The 24,737-nt window shown below is 42.6% G+C and overlaps 1 protein-coding gene across 2 annotated transcripts in view; it reads right to left on the bottom strand.

The window, feature by feature from the left end:
• MYOM1 (myomesin 1) overlaps positions 350-24,737 on the bottom strand; it is a 141,888-nt gene continuing 117,500 nt past the window's right edge. For both annotated transcript variants that reach the window (XM_005665300.3, XM_003127844.5), the window contains 13 exons: positions 21,367-21,503; positions 20,688-20,832; positions 19,907-19,966; positions 19,541-19,608; positions 15,563-15,676; positions 14,843-14,930; positions 13,548-13,586; positions 13,361-13,466; positions 9,706-9,869; positions 7,545-7,581; positions 7,056-7,078; positions 4,044-4,099; positions 350-1,109 (listed from right to left, as the gene is read on the bottom strand). In XM_005665300.3, the coding sequence (XP_005665357.1) occupies positions 807-1,109; positions 4,044-4,099; positions 7,056-7,078; positions 7,545-7,581; positions 9,706-9,869; positions 13,361-13,466; positions 13,548-13,586; positions 14,843-14,930; positions 15,563-15,676; positions 19,541-19,608; positions 19,907-19,966; positions 20,688-20,832; positions 21,367-21,503 (1,340 nt within the window). In that variant the 3' untranslated portion in view covers positions 350-806. The remainder of the gene's footprint in view (positions 1,110-4,043; positions 4,100-7,055; positions 7,079-7,544; positions 7,582-9,705; positions 9,870-13,360; positions 13,467-13,547; positions 13,587-14,842; positions 14,931-15,562; positions 15,677-19,540; positions 19,609-19,906; positions 19,967-20,687; positions 20,833-21,366; positions 21,504-24,737) is intronic.

Raw genomic sequence — 24,737 nt, 5'->3', positions numbered from 1 at the left:
TGCAGAGCAGCCTGGTCTCTGAATTTAGAAGCTTCCTTGGTGCCTTGTATTCTTAGCCATGGCCCTTGGTCATCCAGTTTTGGCCCCAGATGCCCCACTCCGTCTTATTATCCTTAGGTGACACGTTCTATTCAGTGACTCCGGGTACCTTAACAGAACGGACCTGACTGCTGGGTGGGCTACCAGATGTACAGGGAGGAAGAATTTCCTACCTCCAACCTCAACAGACCAGGTCCCCCGTGTGTGGTTAGGTTATGAAGGCACTGCCTTAACCAAAAGGAATTTAAATCAGAGGATGCACAGGAAGCCACCCACCTGGGCAGTCAAGACCGTAAGAAAGAGCAGCACTGACGGGAAGAGGAGGGTGAACTGTTTATTAGGACCGAGAGGTTCCAGAGCGCAAGGCCGCGCCCGGAGCGCACACCACTCCCAGAGCCACACGCACACAGGGGCTGGCTTAACAACGTGTCTTCTCCCCAGCGGATGCTGACGCGTCACTGCCAACCGGGAAAGTCGACCAGTGCAAATCGGCCAAGTCCAAACTCTGTTCCACAACACATGCCTCCGACCACCATACGACGTCCCTCTGACTTTATTCTGGCATTTTCCTTAAAACTCTTTCCTAGTATTTGTGCTACAAACGTTATTTCCTTAACACATAATTTGTAGATAGAGAAAAATGATTAAATGTCGTTAGTCGATGCCTTCCTATATGCATAAAAGATTGGACAATTTCTCCCCAAGCCAGCACAAAAACAGGGAGTAGGGAGCTCCCCGCCCGCCCCCTCACCCACCTCCTTCCCTGCTCACGGGGACTTCTTGTTGCCCTTGTGGCCCTTTGGGGGCTCCTCGACCCCCTGCCGCGCCTCCTCCTCTGGGATGAACACACTGACGGTGAAGTCGCTGGTCTCCGAGCCGTACTTGTTCTTCACGACCAGCCCATACCTGCCCGAGTCGGAGGTCCTCACCCCGCTGATGGTGAAGTAGGCGGTCTTGCCGGCCTCGAACCTGAGGTTGCAGTGCTCGTCCGAGGCCAGGAGCTTCTCGTTCTTCAGCCAGGACACCTCCGGAGTCGGGTCGCCCCATACGATGCATGTGAGATTAAGCGCCTGCAAAACAGGTTTTATGAGAGGGGAGGGGATGTACCAGGTGGATGGGTCCAACCTGAAGCACCCTCCTGGGGGGCTGGCGTAACCGGATGGGGGTGACTGTAACCACCCCCACGTCACTTCCCCCCACTCCCCGCATCCCAGGGAGGGGGTGTGTGCACCTGTGCCAGTTACAGTTTGAGATCTCACCTAAGTAGGCTGCTTTGGCGCCTGAGCTTTCTGGCTTTGCCAAGGCTCATCATCAAAGTCTCAGGAAAGCCTTGGCTCCCAGTTCCCATAAACACACAGATGCTTTTTGCTCCAGTGTGGCATTTTGGACTCTGAGTAGAGAAATCTCGTAGCCATGACTCCAGCTGCTCACTTTTGTCTTTTGTTTGTGTCACAGGACCCAGCAGCAGAACTAAGAGCTGCTTCAGATAATGTGGTTAACTTTCTTTTTTTTTTTTCTTTTTTTTTTTTTTTTTTTACTGTGCCTGTGGTGTATGGAAGTTCCTGGCCCAGGGATCCAACCACAGCAGCCATGCAAGCCGCTGCAGTGATAATGCCGGATCCTTACTGGGCTGCACCATAAGAGAACTCCATAATGTGACTAATTTTCAAATTTCATTTTCCTTATTTTATTTCTCCCCCCAAACTCATTTGAGCTGCTGCAGTTGCAAAGGTGCTCTGCCAAAATGTATTCCTCTTTCCTAATATTTTACTATATTTGATTGCCATCTTTGCTAAAATGCTCTTATTTTGAAAGATCAATGTTTAGGCCTGTAATTCTACTTTTTTTGTTGAAATTTTTTTAGATAATCACAGACTCTTAGACAAGTGTAAGATAGATTCCATATATCCTTTACCCAGTTTTCCTCAATAGTAACATTTTACAAAACTACAATATAATATCATAACCTTGATAGAACACTGACCTTGATAGAAGGGTTGATCTTAGATTTCACTAGTTTTTCTTGTCCTTGTTTGTGTTTGGGTGTGTTTAGTTCTATTCAATTCTATCACTGTCTAGTTCATGTGTCTAACGCCTCCGTCAAGCACAGAGCATTTCCATCATCACAAGGATCCCTCATGCTGTCCTTTGACAACCGCCCCCGCCCCACCAAGCTTGTTCCTAACTTCTGGCAACCACTAATCTGTTTCCAGTTCTAAAATTTTATAATTTCCAAAACATTAAATAAAGAGCACATACAGTATGTAACCTTTGGAGAGTGCCTTTTTCACTGAGCATAATTCCTTGCAGATTTATCCACATTATTTCAGGTATCAACTGTTAGTCCCTTTCTGGTGCTGCGAAGTGTGCCATGGTATGTATATACCTGTAAGGGTCATCTGGGCTGTTTCCAGTTTGAGGCTATTATAAATACTTGTGTGCAAATTTGTATATGAACATAAGTGTTAATTTCTCTGAAAAAATGCCTAGGAGTACAATTGTTGGGTCATATGGTAAATGCATATTCCATTTTTAAAGAAATTGTTTTCCCAAGTGGCTGTATAATTTTGGTTTAGAGTTCTGCCAGCAATATTCGGGTGATTCACTTTCTCTGCATCCTTACCAGCATTTGTTGTCAATTTTTTTTTTTTAAAGTTAGCAGTTCTGATAGGTGTATCATATTTCATTGTGGTTTTAATTTGCATTTCCCTGATGACCAAAGATTTTGAATTTGCTTTACATTCCATTATTGCATTCTTTTCTAACTGAAGTCCAGAAATTATAAGGAAAAGAGCTAGGGATAACAATATACAGGGAAAAGATGTCCTTCTAAAGGGTCTTATAAGACCACTTGGTACCTCCTCTGAAAGAGTATCATTTAAAACTGGGTATATTTTAAGAAATCTGTTTTCTTGCCATGATTAATTAGCATTTGTTTCTGAATTATTCTGCAGATTCGTTTCAGCAAGAAAAATGAGACAAACTATTGCCATTAAACTTATCCAAGCAGACTGCTATATGTTTTTGGAAACTGACTTCTTAAAACTTTTATCAAGACCAAGCAAAACTGCTACACAAATGTGGCATCCTAGAAAACTATGACCCGTACTATAGATCTGAGTTACAGATCACAAAGTACTTTCACATTCACTCTCTCAATTCCCACTACTATCCAATGAATTCGATCTTTGGGACCTCATTAGGTGAAGAAAATGGAAAATGGAGTTTAAAAACAAAAGCAACCCTGCAATGGTTGAGCCTAAAGTCAACTGTGGTCCTGCATTCCAGGCTCAAAGACACACAGCTGCATGAAATCGACCTCTGACGAAAGAAAGCCTTAGATTACGCCCTGTTCATCCTTAGTCCAATCACCCATTGTATGTCTTCACTGCACTTTGGAGTGGGAAGAGGTTTTGTTCCACTATCAACGCTCCTCCTTCTCCTCCTGTGACCGGCACATCAAACTTGTTTTAATGAAACATAGGGATGAGGAAAGTGAATCCAGGTTTGAAATTATGTTCATTGACCCTCAGAGAGATTATTATGAAGCCAGGAAAAACCAATTTAAAACCAGATGGAAAGAACCCAGTTTTCACCTGACATGTAACCTCTAGAAATTCCTGGAGCAGCACTTTTCCCTTCAAAGGTGAGGAATCCCATAGGTCAGCCCATTTTCCGCTAGGGTTAGAGGTCCCTTCTTTCCTCGGTTATCGTTGTGATTGAACATTTTCTGCTTCTGATTTTAAAGGGAAATCACTTCTGGAAAAAGACTCAGAGGTCTGTGTATGCCCACATCAGACAAATGTGCATGCCAGTGCTTGGCCTACAAAACATTAGGATGAGTGGAAAACTGACAGCATTTTGAATCTTGTTTGTGGCTGATGTCTGAAGTCAGGTGTAAGATGAAGGTGGTGGGATGTAGCTTAAAAGAAAGGAGCGAAGTTGGGGGCCCTGGAACCCTTTCCTAGTGTGGAAGGTGGGGGACAAGAGTGCCCCATGCTTACCTTGCCCTCCTGGATGGTGACCACGTCGGGGAGACCGCCCACCACCCGAGCACGATCTGCAAGCACAGGCATTTCTGGTTAATTACCAGCAATCACAGGCACAAAGCCACCCAGCAAAACTCATTTTCCTATTTAGTTTCCCTCTCCTTACTGTTATTTAAACTTGCTTTCCATGTGCAAAATAAGACAACAATCCAACAGTTCTGAATGTTAATTGTATTCACACATGGGTGCCTATATCTATATCTGAAATATCAACTAGAGATAACTTTGTTTTATTAAAATCCGCTCTAACTTTCATGGCTTTTTTCTGCCCTGTTCCTTCTGCAGCTCAATGGGCTCAGCCAGAGGAGAGGAGTAGATCATGGCCTCTGTCATGGGCTTTCTGAAACCATGTACCAGACCCTAAATCTTTGTGTTTTGAAGTAAAAGACCTTTTCTTTAGCCTCCAGGTCTCCCTCAGTCTCAAAAGGCTGACTCAACAGTTAATGATTAGGAAATATTGTTGTAGCTAAAAACAAGTTAAAACAGGTTGCATTGTGTTATGTCCTGCCTTGGCCCACTAACTTATTACTAATGGTTACTTTCTAGTTAGTTATATTGCACCTGGGATTTTCTTTTATAATTGAAACACTCCCTAACAGCCCTTTCCTGTAAGCAATCTTCACTCCAGAGAAAAGGTCAAGGAATGATAACCCTGAAGACAACCAGAAATCACCAGACTGACTGATACCGGATTTGATGACCCTGAAAGGCTCTCTGGATGAAGAACAATATAGACACCGTAATCAATATCCCTGTCTTCTGAGCTAAGCCTATAAGACCCCTTGATGTCTCCTCTCAGGGGAGGACACACTTTTGAGGCGTTAGCCTGCTGTGGCCTCCTGTGCAATAAAGCTTTTCATTCTGCTTCACCCAAAACTCTGTCTCTGGGACTTAATTGGTGCTGTTTTACAGAGGCTGCTTTTGGTCACATTCCCTCTGGTTCAAAAAGCCTGGATAATCCAGGGCTGTGTGCCAGGGGGAATCTGGAGGCTCATGAGCAGGTGGACTTTCCTTGGGGCCTTCCCTAGAGAGCATCCCTTCCTCTCTCCTGGGGGTTCTCGGATGCTCTGCAGGGCCCCCCCGCTATGGCTGTGAGGACAAAGGCCCTAGCTGAGGACATGAGGGGCAGGAAAGGAGCTGAAATCCAGGGCTGACTCCCCACCTCCACCCCACTCCCCACCAAACCCTGTGCTATGGGTGTGACCCGCCTTGGGGTCTCTGTTGTCCACTCAGCACTAACCAGTGGCCACACCATCTCATTTCTGTGCCTGCTTCAATGAACACCTGACTCTAGATCCTTTTTCCTACCATTCCCTCTCCACTGAGTCAGGCCAAAGCTTTGAGTAAGTCTCAACAGCCTTCTCCTGCTAACGCCGTTGCACTTACACCGCTCGTGGGCCCACCCCATCACCTGCCCCTGCACCCCTCGCTGTGTGGCCGTAGGTGAGTCACCCTGGTGTGGACCTTAGTCTCCATCTGCAGAGTGGGGTGGGGAGCTTGCATTAAACCTGTGGACCTGAGGTTTCCATTTTTTTTTTTTTTTTTTTTTTTTTTTGTCCTTTTAGGGCCACACCCATGGCATATGGAGGTTCCCAGGCTAGGGGTCAAATTGGAGCTGTAGCCACCAGACTATACCACAGCCACAGCAACTCGGGATCCGAGCCGCGTCTGCAACCTATACCACAGCCCATGGCAACGCTGGGTCCTTTACCTACTGAGCAAGACCAGGGATCAAACCCCAAACCTCATGGTTCCTAGTCGGATTCGTTAACCACTGAGCCACGATGGGAACTCCGTGACATGAGGTTTCTAAACTCTGCTCCACGGTGCCCATGGGATTCATCCCAACCTCAGTGATGATAACTCAGCTCTTATCTATTTTATTTACTGGGTCCATATGGAAGACTTTGTTTGAATTAAGTGTTCCATGCAGACGTTAAGAGCATGGAGCCAGAGGGGCTCCCAGGTCTCCTCCAGCTCTAAGCTGCTGTGATCCAGGGACCTCAGGAAGGAGCCTGTGAACCAGATGGAGGGTCAGGCCACTTGTCCACAAGAGAGTTCAAGAACGGGGACAGGCCGTCAGCGGCTGTGGACACTGCCTTTGCTCAGGTCTGACTCTCTCTCAGCACCCTGGTGCTGGCCTCTGCCCCATTTCTGCCAGCCTCCGGCATGAGGGCATGAGCGGGCAAGGGAAGGAGGTAAAAGGAGGGAGGAAGGCCTTGCAGGTCAAAGGTGAAACAGTCTCACCTGAGTGACCAGAAGGAAGCTGCTGACAGGAGGACGGAGAGGACTCCACTTCTCACACCTCCTGGTTCCCCTCCCCCAGCCCAGGACCAACCCTACATCTTCAACCCTCAACAGTTCTCAAGTTCTGCTCTCACACTGAGAAAGAACCTGAATCATCACAATAATCCGTCCGTGAGTCCTGGGGTCCTGCAGACCGAGTGCTGCTAGAAACCTCTGTGTGTGATACACAGTTGAGAGAGGTCAGGAGTGAGCACATTTCTGGGCACGCAGACTTGACCGCTGGGTCAAGGTCACTCAGCCTTATTTGGCCCCTCAGGAAAATGGGACTACGTGTTGGGGACCAGTTACACTGATTTACCTGATCGAATCTACAACGTTGCCTGTGTCTTCTATTCTTTAATGTAGATACATTTTTTCCTACATGTGGCGCCTGCTGCAAGTAATTACCAACCTACTGTGCCATTCATGGCCCAGAGATTTCTCAGGAAGGCTCAAGCCAAGCTGGGCTCTGTGTTTACAGTGTAACCTGAAACCTTCTCCTAGACTTTCTCACTCAAGAGACTAAATGGAAACACATGCGCAACACCTAAGATTTTAAAAATACATAGAAATGAAAGGGAAAAAAAGCTGCTTTCACTCTCCTCCATCTGCAGTCATAATAGAAAAATAAAGGTTATATTTGAAACCACACCAGGAATAAACACGAAGGGGTTTACTTACTTTTCTCGGCAATGGCAGCTTGTCTGTGGTTGAGAGAAACAAACAAACACGCAAACAAAGAAGAATTTTAAGATGACTTCAGAGTAGCTAACCTCGACTGCATTTCACTTTTTGGCTGCTTAGCAAAGCCGTGGAAGGGCTGTTTTACCAAGCTCTGCCATACGGGCGGGAGCAGCACATGTGTCATGGCAGGTGTGCACGTGGTGGCATTCGCTGGGAAAGAGGGACTTTTTTTTCTCTTTTTAGGGCTGCACCTGTGGCATATGAAGGTTCCTAAGCTAGGGGTCTAATCGGAGCTGTTGCTGCCGCCCTACACCACAGCAAGAGCAACGCCAGATCCAAGCCACGTCTGTGACCTACACCACAGCTCACGGCAACGCCGGATCTTTAGCCCAATGAGCAAGGCCAGGGATCAAACCCAAATCCTCATGGATATAATTAGGATCATTAACTGCTGAGGCATGAAGGGAACTTCCAAGAGGGACTTACTTTAATCTCTGGAATTCAGCAAAGGCTTCCTCGTATGCTTGAAGAGAAGAAAAAGAGAAATTAAGATTTTCTCACCCAGAACTGGCCACACACACGGGTCGATTAAAACACACAACCAGAGGGCAATGTGATGGGTCCAGACCTGACTAGGCCTGAGAGGGGCTGCACCTGAGTGGTCCCTACAACCTGGTGGGCTTAACGGGAGAAGCGAACACTTTCTAAGTAGAACGTATGAAACAGTGGATTTTAGAAGCTCTCACTTCAGGTTGTGTTCAACCCTTCCAAACACAAAGGCAAAAATTAGATCTGCCAAAGATAAAATGGGAAGAAAAGTCTGTTTCAAATAAAGATTGGTTGTCTGTTAAGCATCCTCAGTATCAAAAAAGCTTTTCTCTCATTAAATCGTCTGGTATGTCATAGCCTTGTAGCCAGACGGTGAAATGTTCTGTTCTATGATCCATTTGTGGTGAAAGGCTCAGGGAGTTACTGCAGTCACAGAGTGTGCCAGTGCTGGCCTGGAGCAACACTTCTGTGCCATGCAGGAGACGACATAAAGGACAGGGAAACAGAGAAATGGGAGCTGTGGGTTCTACAATATGTTTTGTTTTGTTTTTTTTTTTTCCTCCTGAGCCTGCAGAGCAAGGCACTTTGAAGACTTCAGGCAAAAAGACAGCTTCACTTTGAAATCTTCCTCACCTGGTCTTTAAGCTCCTCTGTGGTCTGGGAATCATCACATTTTATGTCTAGAAAATATTTACATACTACTGGTCTGCCCTCCTTCTTATACAGGTGGGAGAAATAAGCATAGCCAGGCTTAAAGCCTCTAAAGGGAGACCAGCTGGGCTAAGCCAGGCTTCTTCAGGCCACACTAGGGAGAGATGGGCTTGGCTAAGCCACTGCTTCTGGGGCCAGTGGAGATGCTGGTAAGACCATCCAGGGCCTTTGGCCTAAGGGGGATTTGAGAGTGTAGGAGTTAAATGAGCTTTGGTGGGAAGAGAGTAAGAGTCAATTTTAAACAAGTTTTGAATGTATCTGTCCTTTTTCTATTGTGTCTCTGAGCATCACATGGTCTGCAGAAGCAAGCCCCTGTCACAGTCACTGCGAGTGTGGCCCAGGAGCTGAGCCCCTGGGGACACCTGCTCCCAGCCCTGCAGAGATCCTCCAGGGAGACTTTCTCATCAAGAAGGGTGGGTGGGGTGAGGGGAGGGAGACAGCACAAGACAAGTTGAGGCAGGGTTGGAAGGCTGCTCTCAAGTTATGAATCTACTCTGAGGATCAAAACAAGAGGGGTTGTTGCATTTTAATACACCAAGCGGGAGAGGAAAAGTCAGCCCACAGTCTGCTTTGGCAACTTCGCACAGACCCTTTTCTTTCTTTAGGAGAGAAAAAGATGCATATAGTACAGGGAGAGGGAGAAATGGCACAACACAGGGGTTTTAACTTTTTGTGATTGTACATCTTTTAACTTTAAAAATTTTAATGAATAGCTGCACATCACATTTCTTATCTGTTCTTTGAAAACTTTCTTCTGCATCCCATTACTTTCTTCTCCTTGTCCTCACTCACTCCAGAACCCCCCATTCTCCTAGCAAAGGGCCAAGAAATCTGAGGCCATGGTTCTAACCTCCTTCTGTTCTCTTGACATTTACCTTTGCCCATTCGCATTTACTCCCCTCTGGTTTCTGAAGAAAGGGTATCCCTGCTCCTTCCCAAAGCCAGCGCTCCCACCTCTGCCCTGGGTCTCGAGCTCCCACTCTTCGCAACTCCAACACGTCAGTTATTCCCTGTCACTCACAACTAACATCCTTCCAAATCACCTGATTTCTTGGACTCTATGAACATACTTACTTTTCAATCCCCATAAAATGATTCTTCTTCAGTGTTTGTTCTTGCTTTGCCCAAGTGACTATAAATCAATCTGCCCTTCTTTGGAAGCATCTCGAAAGAGCAGTGCTTTCTCTTCATAATCACTGTCTCCACTTTATTCTCTACTGATTGGCCTCCACCCACTGAATTTCTGCATCAACCACCATGGCTCAATTTAAACTGCTTTATTAAAATCTCTAATCATCTTCCAATAGTCAAATATAATGACCTCTTATCACCCTTTGTTCTTTTTAAAAAAGGCCCACACCTCCTGATCTGCAGAATATCAGTTTACCTTGTCCAGAAAGGTCCACCATCTTCTGGTGTCCAGTTTTGCCATCAAAGAGCTCCATCACGTACTTCCCTTTGTCATTTGGAGTGGGTTCGTTGATCTGCAGCCAAATCTGCTCCCCGGTGACCCCACTCTTAACTCTGTCTGTGTACTTAATAGCGGCCCCACTGTTTATAGCAAAAGAAAACACCGTTACTGTTTGCTTTCATCCAGAGCTTAGCTTTACTTTGTCTCTTATTGAAGGGCTTACCATAAACTGTAAAACTTTACCATAAAGTGTAAAACCATTGAAGGTCTCACCATAACTGTAAAACTTTACCATAAAGCATAAAACTTTCAAATAACATGGGATCTGCATATGTTCTTATGCTTCAGAGAAACTGTGGGCCCTGAATCACAGAATGTGAATTCCAAGGCCTGGGGTGGGGGGTCTGTCAGTATATGCACATTTAATTTCCAACAGTGGTCTGGAGCCCAGATTGTAACAATACTTCTCAGGGGTAATAATTATCTTTGTTTTTGCTTGAGTTTATTCATAGGAGTAAGGGAATCTTTAAAATGAAAAGGCCAAAGTCCATATTATATTATAGCCTATTTCATGCAGATGGTCCATGCCTATAAATGGGATTTTACAGGCCAGTTAAAAACAGCCTTATGGAGGGTCATCTGGGGCTGATGCTTTATTGACACACAGGGTTACAAAACTATTTAAAACAAATGTAAATATGCACTTGGTAGTAAGGACAAGAGTAAATGAAAAGCAGGATTGCTGACAAGAAGAATGAGGCCTCTACTCTGACCCTGGACGTGAACTTCCCTGTATTCAATAGTAGATCATGAGCAGATTCTGACATCGTATTCCTTACAAGAGAAGAAAAGCAAATAGATCCCTTTGTTTTGTGATCTGATGGTCTAGAAACGCTACTGTTATAGATGAAGTAAGAGAAAGGGCAGAAGTAGTGTACTCTCACTGAGGTTAAAAGAAACTCTAGGAAGAGTTTGTCAACATGTGAGGAAACTTTTTCAGGAAGGCAGTACACAAAATGACTTTGTTATGGTAACAGTTATGCATAGAGAAAAGATTGGAGAGAAGTACCCCAAAATAATCATATTATGGCTATGAAAACTATGGATGCTATCATAATCTCTTTTTAATCTGTAATATGATATTAAATGTATTTCCTAAAACAAGCACATATTATGTTTGTAGTTGGTAATAAACAAATATACTTCATTTATTTATTTAGTCTTTTTAGGGCCACACCCACAGCATATGGAGGTTCCTAGGCTAGGGGTCTAATTGAAGCTGTAGCTGCTGGCCTTCGCCACAGCCACAGCAACACCAGATCTGAACCGAGTCTGCGACCTACACCATAGCTCATGGTGACACCAGATCCTTAACCCACTGAGCAAGGCCAGGGATCAAACCTGTGTCCTCACAGATACTACTCAGATTCGTTTCCCCTGAGCCACAACAGGAACTCCAGAAATGAACTTTAAAAAATAAAAAAAAACAACACTCTCTACCAAGATTTTTCAGATTTCAAATAAATAGCATTTTTATATAATACATTCTTTAAAAGATATTAAAATTTAAAATGCCATAAACTGTAGGGTATAGGAGCCCATCTGTACCCATAGACTTTATTTAGCCTGGGCAACATAATCTATGTCTTAGTTAGAAAGACAGACAGCTCTCTGCTTTACTATGATCAATCTGAGTTCTTTAATCTCTGGCTAACATGCAAAATAGCACCTTATGTTTGTAATGCACTTCACGGTTTACAAAGTGTCATTAAGTCTCTCATTGGGTCCATCAGTGTTCTGAGATAGAACGGGTATTATTGCTCCTGTTTTATAGGAGAGAAACCTGAGATTCAGAAAGTCAGATGACTTGACTTGCCTAAGATCCAAAGGAAGACAGGAGCGAAGTTGAGACCCAAACCCACTGCAAGGTTTTCTCACATTATGCCACCTACTCACATAAAGACAGGGAAGGCAATCAGCCTTTGCTTCCTGAGCCTTTTACAGGCACACATCTGTGCACACACAAAATACTCACGGAGCTGACTAGACCAAACAATGTAAGAATTTTATGCCTTTTGAGCCTGATAGCAGTTTCCTCAAAACCCAGTGTTCTAATTTTTCTGAATAAGTTAATTCTTTTAGAGATGATGTAAAGCTTTTTGATTGATGCTTCAATTAATTTATCTTCTCTTATTCTTGAGACTGACATATTATAATGTCCTAGATATCACAGAGGAATTTCCTAGAACTTGATCTATTTTAACTTATACTTACTTTCCTAAAATGCATTCTGAAAGAAATAGAACAAAGGAATGAAACTCTAAGCATCCAAAGTGGAATTTCACTTGCTCTCGTTAAAAAAAAACTTAGAAAATTAATAGTGAGAATAATAAATGTAATAAAATGCTATTGTACATAATGGTGTCATTAAAAAAAATACACAAATGATTGCTTTGTGGGACCCAGTTCTGGTAAATGTTCAATCTAGACTTTTAATGCAACTTGGACCCATGTGTAGCGCCATGATGGGGGACTCTGGAGCCACACTGCCTGGTCTCAGCCCTCCACCCATCACATAACTAGGTGACCTCAGGCAACTCACCTGGACTGAGCTTCCTGGTCAATAGAATGAGAAGTATCTACCTCATAGAGTTTGAATAGTAAACGAATTCCTACATCTAAAGGGCTTGGAGCAGTGCCCAGCACTCTGTAAATGCCCACTGAAGGGGACATATAAATAAACATCATTCTCCATCTCCTGGCGGGGTTGCCATGGTGACCAACTGCTCTGTGGGGCTCATGACTTTGGGAATGAGCATTTGCTGCATCCCAAATGTGGACAGAAGTTGGCTATGCCCCACCAGATTTCTACGGCAGCATGCAGGTCTCTTTCAGTTCAGGAAATTTCACGGAAGCACAGAAGTTAAGGAACCTTTCAACGGTGTAAATGGGAGAACTGGGTTGACTTAGAACCTTGATTCAGCTCTCGGAATCCCTGAGAATTTAAATGAAATCCTTCTATAACTGCTTGCAGGAAGCCTGGGGTTAGAACAGATCTTCAGCCTCAATTCAGTACAAATATACAATCCCAAAGTCATCTTGAGCTCTCCAAAGCCTTCCAAGGGTGGACAGGAAACACGCTCATGTCCAACTATGCCAATTGCTACAAACAACAATGATGATAAACTCAGACACTCCTTAAGATTAGGCTCCTTGGGTCAATGGCCATTAATTCACACAACAGCAGATTTGGAGCACGCTGCTTCAGTATTGTTTCAGAGCACAGCATGAGTTAGGTGTGTGCAGAAAAGAGAGGATAAGAAGCAGGTGAAGCATGACTGTCTGGAGGTGGAGGCTATGTTGCAGAGGTGTTTACTCATTATGATACATCCTAGATGATGAAGACAGGTGCTTTAAGCCATCGCTGGCCTCACCATGTGCTTGTTGAGGGAACATGCTAACCTCATACTAAAGGGATGGTCTGGGTGCTTCTGTCCATCACCGTCAGACCTGAGAAGTAAGAAGACTCTTTGCCTGAGAGGAATGGAGGGTTGTTGTTGTTTTCCCCAGTCCCCCCGCTCCCGAGTGAAGAAAGAATTTCTACACACCAGTTAAATTTTTATGTACTTACTTGTGGGACCAGTTAACTTTTAGATCATCCACATAGTAAGTGACAAAAGAGTACAGCCGAATGCCCTCAGCTGTGCTCTGTATCTTCAGGTCAGTAGCAGACAGAGCTGCAAGAAGAAAACATGTATTTCATACACCTGTCAGCCCATCTGGGAGAAGAACAAAAAACATTGCCTGTGAAAACTTACCAATTGTTTTACATACTTCAGTCATCAGTTCTTTAAAGGCTGTGGATAGAGATTTACAGACAAAGCTTTAGCAGAAAGATGCTCAATGTCAAGTCAAATCTCAAACTGTGAGTCACACATGCTCCCCAAAACATCCTTCTAGTCATGGGTTTTGGTCACAAGGTGAATGCACTGACCAATTGGTAATAAGTGCTCTTTGAGGAAAGAACTCAATTTTTTTTTTTTTTTTTTTTTTTTTTTAGCTTTTTAGGGCAGCACCTGCAGCATATGGAAGTTCCCAGACTAGGAGTCTAATTGGAGCTACAGCTGCTGGCCTGCACCACAGCTCACAGCAACCCCGGATCCTCAACCCACTGAGCGAGGCCAGGGATTGAACCCACAACCTCATGGTTCCTAGTCAGATTCATTTCTGCTGCAACACAATGGGAACTCCATAACTCAATTTTTACCAAGTTTTAAAAGATTGCTGCTCTTATTTTGTTACTTTTGTTCCCTCAAATTCTTCTTAACTGTCACCATATTTACATTCTAGAGAAAATGCCACAGTGCGGTTTCCAGGAAGGTTTTGGCTTTAAGAGACTCCTCCAAAGTCCCAGGAGGGCTTTCTTTACATTCGAGGAAGTTTTCTTATCTGTGTCATCAATTCAGGATGAATTAACCATCTAGGTTCTCTAATATTTCTCAGCCTAATAATGCTTTTTGCCAATAAACACATTTAGTCCTGCCTCCAGCAAGAGTAGGAAGGTGAAATCAAAGTCACACTTCAGCTGTTCATTAGCAGTGTTGTTAAAGATCTTGCTCAGGAACAAAACGGGAAGTTTGGGCATCGCATGTAGGTTTTCGTTATCATGACGTCTGTGTCCCCACTAGTCTCCGGAAAATGGAAATGGCTTTTCTGCTCTGTTACTAACTGAGGCTTCCAGTTTCATATATAATCTTTCTTGCCATCTTTGAGAGGGTGGACTATTTCGAGACACGCTTTTCATGGTCGTTTTTGATCCTGGAGCATTTTTAATAGAGTTAAGACAAAAAAATGATTTATATTGAAAACAGATCCCTACTGGATGGTGAACCATAAATTCTCTGAGGATCAAAACTACACTTCTGATCTCGAGGAAGACTAAAAGCGAAGTATTTTTGAATTAAACAGAGCAGAGGTTTGCTCTGCTGGAATTTCAATTAAAACAAAACTGTGGACAGAAGATGACTTCAATTGTCCAGCTCAGCCTCACTCAGAAATCTGGTCACCTGTATCTAGAACACACAGAAGGGACCCCAGCAGGTGGTGGACTGACCTTCATCCACGAGCTTCAGTCTGCTCTTGTCTTTTCCTCTGTCGTCCTTCAGGATAACTTCATAGATCCCAGCATCTTTCTTGGAAAACTAAGTGGGGAATAGATATACCACACTGCAGCTTATCACAGCCTCAGAGTATGGGGTTTGCATTTTTTAGGCCCTGTGATTTACAGAACTGCCATCAAAGCACACTGAACAAGCATCTGGCCAAGTGAGCAATGAACAGTTCACAGAAGAACCTATCCATCATAACCCTGCCAGGTGATAGTCCTGTTTTTCACCCTCTAAGGCTATAGTCGATTTGAGGCTTAGAGCCCTTATCCTTTACTCTGACTTCATATTAAAAACTAATGATCACATGTATTTGAAAGGTGTGAAATGACACAAAAAGTAGATAAAAATCTACACTTTAAGTGAATACTATGATTGTCTCTGTACTTTTAGGGAACGAGTTACCATGAGGCTTAAGAGCAAACAAAGAACTGCCCTGACACGAAAGATAGTAGCTCAGAGAGGCAAGAGTTGGGGTGTCCAGCCAAACTGATTGGACATCTGACGAATCCAAGCATATCACAAGGTGAGCGAGGCTTGCTTTGGGGGTGACGTCAGGGCAAGGATCTATGCCCAGGGCAGAGTTAACACATAATCTAGTCTCTGTTTTTTGGAAGAGCGTAGCATATAGAACTAATGTATTACATTTCACATTTAGAGTCACCTACCTCTGTTATAAGGAGGGTACATATACCATCCTTAAAGTCATGCTTTTCATCCACTGATATTTCCCTCTCATCTTTGTACCACACAATATGAGTCTCTTTCTTAATATTTGCCACCTAGAAGAAAAAACGTAGTTATTCTTCTTTAAGTAAGGGAATGCTATTCTTATAAAACTTATTATTTTTTTTTTTTGGCTGCACCCAAGGCATCTGGAAGTTCCCAGGCCAGGGATCAAATCCAAGCTGCTGCTGTGACCTATGCTACAGCTGTGGCAATGCCAGATCTTTAACCCACTGCACTGGGCAGGGAATCGAACACATGCCTCAGCAGCAACCCAAGCCACTGCACAGACTATGCCACATCTTTAACCTGCTGCACCACAGAGGGAACTCTGAAACTTCAATAATTTTTAATGAAGCACACTGTATATAAGAAAAAGTATAAGAAAACCAATATAAGCTGTTTTAACTGATAGAATTTAGAATAAAGTGGACACAAATGAATAAACTTAAATCAACAGCATTTTGGAGTTCCTGTTGTGGTAAAGTGGAAATGAATCCAACTAGGAACCATGAGGTTGTGGGTTCGATCCCTGGCCTCCCTCAGTGGGCTGAGGATCCGGCGTTGCTGTGAGCTGTGGTGTAGGTCGCAGATGAGGCTCCGATCTGGCGTTGCTGCGGCTGCAGTGTCAGCCAGTAGCTGTAGCTCCAATTAGACCTCTAGCCTGGGAATTTCCATATGCTGTGGGTGTGGCCCTAAAAAGCAAAAAAAACAAAAAACAAAACCAAAAAAACCTCCAGCATTTTTATTTCCAGCAGAAAAGGATGAATTTAGAAAGATCTGGTGAATCAGAAAGCATAGAAAAATACATAATAACATAGAGACTTAAGCAAAAACAAAAATTTGAAAACCAAAGGAAGACAAATCTCTTCAGAGTAAAATATAGTCTGTGTCACAAAACAAAAGACTTTATTAAAGTAACAGAATGAGTAAGCCACAATCTATAGCTAAGTACTTTCTAAAAGATAAATGAAGCTTTGGAAATAAATGTGAAGGGAAAATATATTTAAACGTTTTAAAGAATAATTTTTCTAGTTTTATTGAGATATAATTGATATAACTACAATTTAGAGTATACAATATAAAGATTTGATATATGCATATATTGTGAAATGACTACTGCAGTAAGTTTATATGCACCCATCAAGTATGGTTTAATAAATTAACTGCTTAGTAAATTTTAGGAAACTCATTTAGATCCTATTTCCACATCACATCATAAATTTCAAATGGACTAACCAACTTCATGTAATTAAAGGGATCTTAATTAAGCTTTATTACAATGATTTGATTTTTATGAAGAGTATATTCATGTATTTCTTATGTAATTAAAATTGTACAAAAAACTAAAGACTTCATACAAATCAAGAAAACAATCTCAAAGATCTCAATAACTGGAAAAATGTACATACGATTTCCCAAAGAGGAAATGTTATTACAAAATAAACAGATGAAGGGAATGTTTAATCTCATTAAAGACAAGGAAATGTAAGTTTTAAAATGTTTAAAAATACTACAGCTAATACATTAACATAAGAACCACCACTGGTAAATGCAAATGGTATACACGAATGTTCTTTAGGATCCTGTAAACCAGTTCCTGAGTTGCAGAAAGTGACTGTGTGACTAGGCAACATTGCTTATGATGAACATGGCCCCTGACTGGAAGCTACATTTGGACCGGGAGGGGCTAGAAATGGACTCCATAGCTTTGGGCTCCCCTGAACAAACTGACTTGTGTAATTTGGGCATGGTCCTTGCAGGGCCCTGGAAGCTCTGCCTAGCGTTTTGTTACAAGAGGTATTGGCTCCTCCAGACATGAGGAATTTTTTAAAGCCTTGGTGTTTCCTGCAGCTGCTCAAAGTGGATCTTGTCTCCTTGCACCTGAGCTGTCACCTGGGGATGGTGAGGGGAATAACTCCTGATGTGGACCCCAGCGGACAAGCTGGAGTTCATGTACATATCCTTTTGAGTAGACTAATTTCCAGTGGGGCCCATGATAGTCTCAGAGTCCGAATACTTGGCTGCACATACTGCATTAACTATAATACAACATGTATGTTGCTAAAGGTACATACATTGCTATAATAATGAAACAAAGAACTATGGGAGGCAGGGGAAGGTTCATTCTACCCAGACTATTAAAGGGAAGGCTTGAACTACTAGTTGTGGCTCAGCGGTAACGAACCTGACTAGTATCCACGAGGACGCGGGTTCGATCCCTGGCTTTGCTCAGTGGGTTAAGGATCTGGTGTTGCTGTGAGCTGTGGTGTAGGCTGGCAGCTGTAGCTCTGATTCGACTCCTAGCTAGGGAACTTCCATATGCTGTGGGTGCAGCCCTGAAAAGCAATAAATAAATAAATATATAAAGGGAGGGCCTTATATCAGAAAGGACTGAGCTGGGCCTTGAAAAAGGATTTCGTCAGAGAAGCTGAAAGAAGGCCATTTGAAGCATTGGAACAGCATAATTATGTAAGGAATGAATATTCAGATCCTAATCTAGGCTCCCATACTTGTCCAGGATCTGGGTAAGGGGCTGGTTCTCCTGAGGAAAACCATCAGAACAGGGCTCCAGGACTCACCTCCCAGAAGCATAGTGCAACAGAAGCACAGACAGAAGGAGGATGCATGTGTGGGCCTCTGAGGAAGGGACAGTTTACGGGATGGGAAGTATGGAGGAAAGGGGGTGTGGGGGCGACACGGCAGAGGAGAGTCAGAGAGAGAGAGAGGTGGTGTGGGCTTTAGCTGCTGCCTAAGAAAGTGTTTTTCAAGAAGCTCTGCCACTTCCCAAGAGGCTAAAATCCAGTCTTGATTTTTCTTATATATTTCTGGTAGATGGCTGTTCTTTGGAATTTATCAGATCTGGCAGAGACTGGGGCAATTGAGTTCTGGGTTGATAATGACAACTACATGCCTAATGCCAAATCCTTCACCACCATGACCTTCACACTCCATCTGCATCCAGCACTTTTCATCCAAGAACATTTGATGACTCACACAGCCGAATACCATACACCAAGGTCTATGATAATTTAGAATGCGATGTGGAACTTCTAAGTTTTCCCAAAGGTCGTCTAATAAGACAATTGATTGAGAGCTGCAAGCTCTTTCCAAACCCTCTCCCCTCGTGGGAGCACAGGGGTTTCAGAACCAGCAGCAGAGCTGTCCAAGGCTTGAGGATCCTGCTGTGCCAGTCACACAACCTAGATAAAAAAAATCACTAGACTCCATGGAAACAGTGTGGCTGGAATGACCCTGGAGTAGATCTACCCCTTTGGATGCAACAAAGACAATGTGAGATTCTTTTGAGATTAATAATTAAAAAGGAGTTGGGGAGGGTAGCAAGGGATGAACAGGCAGAGTGCAGAGGCTTCTTAGGGCAGGGAAAATACTCTGTGTGATATTATAATGATGGATACCACGAGTCTTTGCACACTTGTTCAAACCTATAGAATGTATGACACCAAGAGGGATCACTGATGCAAACTATGGACTTCGGGTGATGATATGCCCTGTAGGGTAATCAGCTGTAACAAACGTACCACTTTTTTGATGGGGATGTTAATAATGGGGGAAGCTATGCATGTACAGGGTATATGGGATATCTCTGTACCTTCCCTTCAATTTTCCTGGGAACATAAAACTGTGCTTAAAAAAAGTCTTAATTAAAAAAAAAAAAAGAGTCTGTCCTTATTAACTAGGGCATGGGTAATAAATTAAAAGGATCATTTTGACTTCTTACATTTTTATGTTGTTTTATTTTAAGTAGTTCTTACCAACCAATGATTATAGTAACATTCAACGTAAGGATGCATCACTTACCATTTTGGTACAGATGGAGATGAAAAATTGATCTTCTCACATTCTATTTTATCTTTAGTTCCCTTGTATCAAATATCAAAAATGTATCTACTTCTTACCTTGCATTTCAATAGCACATTACATTCACCAGTCACTTCCCAGCTCAAATACTCAGCGAAATGTGGACCTATAAAATGTTAATGATATCAGCAATCAGCAATATTAATCATGACAGCCAAAATCCAAGCTCATTCTTAAATTCCAAGGTGATTTACATTTAAAGGGAAATTTTAAAAATTCAAGACTTAGTTTTTAAATATTTTAAATGGATATGTATTTAATAATAAATACTTTCAATTATTTTTATTTACCAGGGCATTATTAACACAAGCAATAATATTCATTTTAATTTGTTATGGAAATAATCTTGGAATATTTTGTTCAAGAAATTGAAGCTTTTCTCCTAAAAATACGCCTATTTTTACCTTGTTTCCTGATCCATTCTTGCCGCTGGAATTCAGCTTCTTTCTGGAGCTTTTTATAGACTAAAAATTGGAAAACGAGGAAATGTGAAGTTGAGGTATATAAATGTACATGTCAGTCACTGTGCTAAGTGGTTTATATTCATTATTAAAATACTTATATATCATGACCACTCTATTTGTTTTCGGTATTCATAGATGAAGAAAAAGGCTTAGAAATGTTAAGTAACTTGTTCAAGGTCACAAAGCCAGGAAATGGTGTAAGAGCGTTGGCTATTGCAAATGTAGAGGACTGGCCAGCCTTTCCATTGCCTTATTAAATACCACATTTAAAATCTTGGTGGTTTCCACATTGGCTTATGACAGCCAACATATAACCTAGTTCTAACGTATGATCAATTGATTTGGCATGCTCTACTTTGCCTATTTTTCTTCTTAAGTAATTTAAAGTACACACTGTAAGATAATCTCATAATATAGTCTTGGTTATTTTGCAATATATTTCATCAGAGAAATTTAGTAATAAATGCTTGTTTATATATGAGATAATTTAAGTGCAGTCTTGCCTGTGGGCTAGTGATAGCTTTTCTGTCCTTTTAAATTAACTTTTACTTCTATGAAATGAAACACTATGGAAAGTGTTAATGTAAATTGTATTTTGAACACTAGAATCTGATCAAGAAGTAATTCCTGCTACCTCCCACAGAACCACTTTTGCATAATGTGGAATTTGCACCGAGGGAAGAGGCAAAGCCTTTCAGTTAATGTTCCACAGGACTCTTACCATCGCCAATGAGAACAAGAGTGGAATGGCCAGTTGCTCTTCCATCTTGAACTTGGAAAGTATATGTCCCCTCATCCTCATCCTGTAGCTTTTCCATAAACATTTCAATCATGCCGGTGTTTCGGTCAATATGCATCTTATATTTCTTCAATGAGAAAAGGAAAAGAGAAAAATAAGTGAGATAGATATGACCACAATAAGTTCTATGAAATAAACACACAAACTCTGAAATATCATAATTTAACAAAACTTCTTGTTGACTTTTTTTTAAACGAGCAAGGTTTCAAAATCTTGTACCTAGGAAAAGGAAAATAATATGTGACCTCCACCAGAACTCATTACTAAAAAGTGCAACATTGAGTTTTTAAAATATAAACAAATTTTGTTACTCCGAATCACAAAATGTTATCAAAAAGTTGTTTTCAGATTCTCCTTTTACTTTCCAGATTACATTATTTTCAATTAACAGAATAATGTAAAACTATAAGCAGCATGAGGGAAGTGTCTATCTCATTCACAGCTAGACCCCTGGCCATCTAGCACAGGGTATACAGCGGCCAGTTAATCAATATCTGCTGAATATGTGAATAAAAATGGTTCTCAAGCATTTGTTCTTAATAAACTGAAACTGAACTGAAATAATGATATGCTCAGTAATCTAAAAAAATGTAGAACTTACCGGCCCTTCGAATATTTCCTTGTCATTAAATATGAAGTTGACTTTGGCATTGCCAGACAGCTTCTCAGCCTGCATCCAAAACCGGACCTGGCCTTTCTCCAAAATTTCAACTGCTAACTCTGATTTAATTGGGACAGCTATGAAAAATAAAAATAAGAGTAGTAATTATATTGGTAACCAATTATATTGATGCAGATTTTTCCCACAAGGGAAAAACAATGGAACTGGTGATGTAGTACGTGCTGCAAAGTCAGGAGGCACTGAGAGTGTTGTAGGGACAGCTTGGGGTTGAGGGACAGGAGAAGTGGGTTCTAAACGTGTCTGTCATAGATGTCTTCACTGTAAAAATGAGGAAGAACTTACCTCCAGGGGTCCTTTAGCTAACCTCTGAGACTCTCTACTGTGGCTTTGGTGAGGTTTATTTAGGGGCAACAACAAAGTATGATGAAGAGTCTTGAGCCGGGCTCAGGAGTGCAAGGTCAGCTACCAACAAACTGTGATGTGGGGCAGGTCATTTCACCTCTTTGGACCTCACTTGACTCATTTGTACATGTATGAAACTGACTGAATGTCCTGGTTGGCCAAGTACTCTTCTGCTCCAACATTCTATAATTTAATGGCTTCAAATTATTTTGAAAGGAGTTAAAATTTTTCTTTTTTTCAACAATGTAACTCACTTTGGAGGTTCTTTAAGATGTTTTAAAAATAAATCTTAAGGAGTTTTAGTTGTGGCTCAGAACCCAACAGTGTCTGTGAGATTGTGGGTTCAATCCCTGGTCTTGCTCAGTGGGTTAAGTATCTGGTGTTGCTGCAAGCTGTGGCATAGGTCACAGATGTGGCTGGGATCCAGTGTTGCTGTGGCTGTGATGTAGGCCGGCAGTAGCAGCTCTGATTTGAACCCCATATGCTGCAGGTGTGGCCCTAAAAAATAAAAAAAAAAAAAATCATAAAAGAATTAATTTTGATTATATATACAAGATGAACTACTAGCTTGTCCATTTAAACTCTATCCATCCCAATGGCATACCAGTTCATTTCAGTTCTGAGATCAAAATTTTAGTCAAATAAGCAAGTCAAGAAGCTATATTAAAATATAGCATGGCTCGCTTCATGTAGAAAGTGAGGGAACCATATGACATCTCTGATTTACATCTGTATCACTTAAACCATTTGAGCATGAGCAAATTTTCAAAAAGTTGGCTGACATCTCTCAAAGCCAGTTTCTAAATTTCTTGTAAGTTGAAAATGTTCTTTATTTATTTATTTTTTTGTCTTTTTGCTATTTCTTGGGCCGCTCCTGCAGCATATGGAGGTTCCCAGGCTAGGGGTCCAATCGGAGCTGTAGCCACCGGCCTACACCAGAGTCACAGTGACGTGGGATCCGAGCCGCATCTGCAACCTGCACCACAGCTCAAGCAACGCCGGATCGTTAACCCACTGAGCAAGGGCAGGGACCGAACGCGCAACCTCATGGTTCCTAGTCGGACTCGTCAACCACTGCACCATGGCGGGAACTCCGAAAATGTTCTTTATAAAGGCTCCTCCAGTCAATGGATTTGTGTCCAGGTGGCTTCTGGGCATACTTTATGGAAGAGCATGGTTGTTTCTCCAAGAGTCTTTCACTTCTCTTAGGAGAAATCATCCTTTCTCAACTATTCTTAAGCATATCTCAAAATTCTAGTATATGCTACTTTTTTTTTTTTGTCTTTTTGCTTTTTAGGGCCACACCTGCGGCATATGGAGTTCCCAGGCTAAGGGTCTAATCGGAGCTACAGCTGCTGGCCTACGCCACAGCTACAGCAACGCCAGATCTGAGCCGTGTCTGCGACCCACACCACAGCTCATGGCAATGCTGGATCCTTAACCCACTGAGCAAGGCCAGGGATCAAACCTACAACCTCATGGTTCCTCGTCAGATTCGTTTCCACTGTGCCACGACGGGAACTCCTTTTTTTTTTTTTTTTTTTTTATTGGCAGCACCCACAGCATATGGAAATTCCTGAGCCAGGGATTGAATACGAGCTGCAGCACAGCTGCAGCAATGTGGTATCCTTTTAATATACTGAGCAGGGCCAGGGAACAAACCCGTGCCTCTGCAGTAACCAAAGCCGCAGTGGAGACTCCTTAAATTATAAACTTTGATTATTTGCCTGTATAAACTTGTACCAAATGTACATTGATATTTACTTTTTTTTTTTTGGCTGTGCCCACGGCATACAGAACTTCTGGGCCAAGGTTGAACACCCGCCACAGTTGTTACCTTAGCCCACTGTGCCACAAGAGAACTCCCAATATTTCTTTGTATTTATCCTGAAACTACCCTTTTCAAGTTTCCAGGGACGCCTTTCCTTTGTACTATTCCATATTCATTGTAAAAACTTGGTTACAGGGTCATTCCATGCAGAGCTGAAAGGAGGAGCAGATATCACCTACTGAGGCTGTCCTATGTGGACAGAGATGGGCTGGTGATGTCACAGCTTGATCTTGAAAGCTTGTGTTCTTCATCTGCTAACATGGATATTATCTGCCTCACAAGGTCACCAAGAGTGAATATGGTACCAGAATACACTCGGCCACATGAATAATGACCAGTGCTCAAGAAAGGGGAGTTCTCTCTCTCCCCTGACTGTACTAATGACAAAACTCAGTCTCAGGAAAGTTTAGCAACAGATCTTTGCAGCAGAGCTGAGACCAGGGTTGTTCCCTCTATTCTGTGCTCTCTGGGTCCTGGCTGTCCACTCTGAAGAACACTAGTGGTTTTCTAGCAAGAGCAGACCATGAGCAGACCCCAGGGGGAAGAGAGCAGAGGCCAGGCTTTCTCCCTACAGTGCGCTCCTGTTTGCTACAAGGAAGTCTTGAGGGGAGTAGAGAAGAGAATCTCGTCCAGAAAAGTCTGGAGATCTCATCTAGGGAATCTAATCCATGAGTGATGCAGTTACTAAGATGCCCAGAGCGGTGGGGAGGGGAAGGAATGCTCCTGGAAGCCTCCAGGTCCTTTAACGTTCATCGTCCTCTCTGAGTAATAGGAATGTCATCTGGGGCACACTGGCCACCAGGCTTCACAGAGCACAGGTGCGCATATGGAAACAGCCATTCCTGGGCCACCTGGGCTTACGCCTGGTACCACCTGTGTGTATCTGGCCTGGTTATTTAACCTGTCTTCATCTCTAAAATTAAATCACCACGGTATGACCCTTCTAAGGTCATTGTGAGTTTAAATGACACATTCCACTTAAGCACCCTACAACCAGCATATAATGGGTGCTCTATAAACGTGGCTATTAATATTTTGGTGACTCTTCCTCTAGTTGTTTAAAAAACACCCTACATCCTGGGGCATTAGTGCTTTTCTAACTGATGTAATTTTTCTA

Source organism: Sus scrofa, chromosome 6 (assembly GCF_000003025.6).
Source record: "Sus scrofa isolate TJ Tabasco breed Duroc chromosome 6, Sscrofa11.1, whole genome shotgun sequence".
NCBI lineage: Eukaryota > Metazoa > Chordata > Mammalia > Artiodactyla > Suidae > Sus > Sus scrofa.
The sequence above is the reverse complement of the archived record's forward strand: the minus strand, read 5'-3'. Positions and strand labels throughout refer to the sequence as shown.